Source organism: Monodon monoceros, unplaced genomic scaffold (genome assembly GCF_005190385.1).
Source record: "Monodon monoceros isolate NGI ecotype Baffin Bay Population unplaced genomic scaffold, NGI_Narwhal_1 Super_Scaffold_2, whole genome shotgun sequence".
In the NCBI taxonomy this organism is placed as follows: Eukaryota; Metazoa; Chordata; class Mammalia; order Artiodactyla; family Monodontidae; genus Monodon; species Monodon monoceros.
In genome coordinates this window covers 83415590-83419519 of record NW_021703776.1, presented here as the reverse complement: position 1 = coordinate 83419519, position 3930 = coordinate 83415590, and the positions used below count along the sequence as shown (strand labels likewise).

The 3930-nt window shown below is 54.8% G+C and overlaps 1 protein-coding gene across 1 annotated transcript; it reads left to right on the top strand.

Moving 5' to 3' along the window:
- Nucleotides 1-6: 6 nt before the first annotated feature.
- Nucleotides 7-1917, top strand: KLF14 (Kruppel like factor 14). Its single transcript, XM_029234258.1, has one exon. It carries the CDS (start codon nt 129-131, stop codon nt 1110-1112), a length of 984 nt encoding a protein of 327 aa, XP_029090091.1. The 5' UTR covers nt 7-128; the 3' UTR covers nt 1113-1917.
- The last annotated feature ends 2013 nt before the right edge of the window (nt 1918-3930 follow it).

Sequence of the window (3930 nt, the reverse complement as noted above, 5' to 3'; positions counted from 1 at the left end):
TGGCGGGCGGCGCGCACCGGGCCTCCTGCTTCTCGCTCCGAGGCTGCGGGACGGACGCTCCCGAGAACTCTCTCGCCCGCGGCCGGCCGCGCCCGGACGGCGCGCGCCGGCGGCCCGGCGGTGCCAGCATGTCGGCTGCCGTGGCGTGCCTGGACTACTTCGCCGCCGAGTGCTTGGTGTCCATGTCCGCGGGTGCCGTGGTTCACCGCCGCCTGCCGGACCCCGAGGGCGCGGGCGGAGCGGCAAGCTCGGAGGTGGGTGCGGCGCCGCCGGAGTCCGCTCTGCCGGGTCCGGGGCCACCGGGGCCCGTGTCGGTCCCCCCGTTCCCTCAGGTCCCCGCCCCCAGCCCCTGCGCGGGCGGCGCCGCGCCCCACCTGCTGGCTGCAAGCGTCTTGGCTGACTTGCGCGGCGGCTCTGGGGGGTGCTTTGGAGACTACTCGGGGGAAGCTCTGCGCGCCTCGTCCGGTTCCTCCAACCCGACCCCGTGCTCCGGCCCGACCCTGTGCTCCAAGCCGACCCCGGCCACCAGCGCGGCCGAGGTCTCCGGACCCGTGCACTCCTCCCGCGCGCTCGCGGTCCCTGGCGCGCCAGCCATCCCGGGAGTGCCTGCCCACCCTGGCGCGGTCTCCGGCGTGGCCCCTGGGGCGGGCCCGGCCCCCGCCACGGGTCCAGGCCCCCGTCGGAGGCCAGTCACACCTGCTGCCAAGCGCCACCGCTGCCCCTTCCCGGGCTGCAACAAAGCTTATTACAAGTCATCGCATCTGAAGTCCCACCAGCGCACCCACACGGGTGAGCGCCCTTTCTCCTGCGACTGGCTCGACTGCGACAAGAAGTTCACGCGCTCCGACGAGCTGGCCCGCCACTACAGGACGCACACGGGCGAGAAGCGCTTCTCCTGCCCCCTCTGCCCCAAGCAGTTCTCCCGGAGCGACCACCTGACCAAGCACGCCCGCCGCCACCCAGCCTATCATCCCGACATGATCGAGTACCGGGGGCGCCGTCGCACTCCCCGCGTGGACTCGCAACCCGCCAACCTGGTGGACAGCTCCGGCTCCGTCCCCGGGCAGGTGCCCAGCTTTACCACCTGCTTGTCTGACAGTCATTGCTGTTAGTTGTCCCCTCAAGGACGATCCCCCAGACCATTGTCCTTGCTTTCTTTCTGCCCATCCCTCTTTCCCAGAGTGATTAGACCAAGGCACAGACTGGCTTCTCCGTTCTGAGGGTGGGTCCAGGCAGGCACGTTGGACTCTGGGGAGGGACTGTGGGCCCGAAAATAGCAGGAATCCTTACAACACGTATATCATCCAAAAAAGGGGGGTTTGCCTCAAGACAGCCCCCAGTAACTGATAAGAAGGGATGAACCCCGGTACTCTCCAGAGTCCTGAAGAGTCTCCCTTCCATGGGAACCAGAGATGTGAAACTGGAATTCTCAGGTGCCTGAGGAGCTCTCAGTCTCAAACGACTCTAGTGTCTTACCCACCCACCAGGGCGGACCTTGGAGAGGGTGTCAGGGGTGGCAGTCTTGGAAATGTCCAAGACTGGGATGGTGAGAGGCCTTTGGAAACAGAAATGATTTCTATTTCTGTAAACAGCAATGTTTACTAATGTATTTTTAGTGTATTTTAAACAGGGATCACAGGTTGATAGGAGATTGATATCCCCCACTCCCCAACTGCCCCAGCTACCTCTGCTAGGAGAGGCCATGTAAGAGTCCATGTGGATGTATGGCTGGGAGATGCTTCTTGGTGTCTGGGGGGTGGTGCGAGCCTGTTTGCAGGTCCTGTTGCAAGGGTTGGAACCCTGCACTTGTGTCGTAGCTTTTCTTCTAATTTGAAGTGCTACTTGGGGAAGTAACTTCCTGGCTCACTCGCAATGATATTGGTTTAAAAATTTGGAAACGATCATAAACGCACCAGAAATAAAAGGGTGATCCAGGCTAGTTCCCACTTCACCAAGAGGGCAAACCCAAGTGACGGTGGGTGAGATAGGTCCAAACCAAGACCTTTCAGAACCATTGTTAACGTTCAGGGAAATAGGGGTTTTTGGTCCCAGCTGGCCACACTCCCAAATAACCTCAGGTGTGGTAGATTCTGTTCATTTCTTAGTGGCTAGCTAGGGGGTTATTTCCCTTGGGGTCTGTGCATTTTTGTTTCTGCAACAGGTGAGTTGGTGGTTTGGGGAGGGGAAGGTGGGAGTGGCTTCTTTCAAACAGCTAGCTGCTCTGGATTTGGAGAAGGGACAGCAAGGTGAAAGTTACTGTCAAATAGGAGGACCCTTCTACCCTGACCTTGGAGCCCCTCCAAGTTACATCCTCAGGACCCCTCTCCCCCAGTGCAGGAATTGAGCATCACCAGTATTTATTTTTCTCTGTAAGTGTTTCTGCTGCTATGGATGAAATTGTTGGCCACTCTGCTTATGTATGTGTGAATGTGTATACATGTGACCCTTTCATTAGAGATGGGGCTGAAAGGCATTTCCCGCTCTGGTAAAGTCCTCTTTAGCCCCCTCCTGAATATCATAGTCCACCAATCACGTTTGTGGAGGATGCCAGACTCTCAAAGGACCATAATAGGCATCTAGTTAAACAAACCTCTTTCCCCTGTTTTGCAGATGAAGGTACTGAAGGCTAGGTAAGCTCGAAGTCACATGCTGAGTTGCTGGCAAAAGCCATGACTAGAACTTAGTTATCTGGCCTTCTGAGTGACTCTTTCCCTCATGCTTAGTTACCCCATCTGGGCCCTTAGTCAAAGGGCACCACTCTCCTTTACTACCACCAGGATCCCCTCCTTCCCTATTCCCTGTCATTTCTACGTTCCTTCATCTGTCCAGTCCCTGCTGAACCCTTTGCCTGTTGTGTTTAACCCCAAAGCCCTTTTCTTAGCAGGTTGAGTCCATTCCCTCCTTCCACACCATGGGGACTTAAAGTGGGAATGCCTCTTTAGCATCTTGGGAGAGACTTTATCTTTTGATCTGGTAGATAAATTTTCAATGCCAGTTTCTAGTCCTGGGCACTCTATCTTCCTTGAGAGAGTAAGTGATGTGAACACTGGGACTCTAATAAGTGCCCCTACACTAAGTGAAGGAAGGGTATTTAGGAAGGACTCAAAGGGTATGAAGAGGTTCAGTGTTTCCTGATGAGGACTAAGCAAGGTAGATGGAGCTTTCCTTGAGTTACTTGTGGGAATAGGAGGCCCGCAATTGTGAAGGTGGGTTTTGGTGGTGGAAAGAGTCCTCCCTTTGTTCGGTTTGTCTCCTCAGCTGGGACTTGATCGGAAGGGAACTCTGGGGCCCCCTTGAGGACTGTGATTTCCCTTTTGTCCCCTTCAGTAGAAGATCTACCATTGGGCAGGTGGACCAATGAAGCTAACAGGAGAGAGACTCCCACTGACCATTCTGGAATTGGGCTCGAGAAAGCGTGACTTTTCCAATCACCCTCTGATAAATAACTTTTGATTTTCAATCTCCCAAGTAGTGTCCTTATTTGAGTTCTTGTACCTTGGGGACTTTTGTCTGGGAAAGGCCTCTGGACAAGCTAAATGTAGCATGTCTTTCAGTGACTTCTCCAAGGACTTGGGGTGGTGGGAAGGGAGACAGACAATGGGGGTAATATTAGTAGGCTGATCTTTCTTAGCTTTGGTTATTGTTGTTACCCTTTTCACTCCAGTGGCCAGACAGCTCTTGAGGACCTGTTATTAGTGAAATACCTTGAAAGGGTCTTCCTAGTTTTATTAGTGTTTCTTTTGCTTCTTTTTGTTAATCAGATGGAGCTCAGCAAGTGAGTATGTCTGGGGTTTGGTTGTGGTCAATCTGAACCTCTGGGCTGTTGCCCGACTCCCACCATCCTGAGTTCTGATGTAGGAATGACCTAGTAACAGAATCTTTTAATAGAACTCTTCCTGAAATCTGGGTTGGGAGCTGGGATTGAATTCC

What these genes read in the sequence shown, in the direction of transcription:
- KLF14 (XM_029234258.1), top strand. Translation starts at nt 129, where the DNA reads ATGTCGGCTGCCGTGGCGTGCCTGGACTACTTCGCCGCCGAGTGCTTG.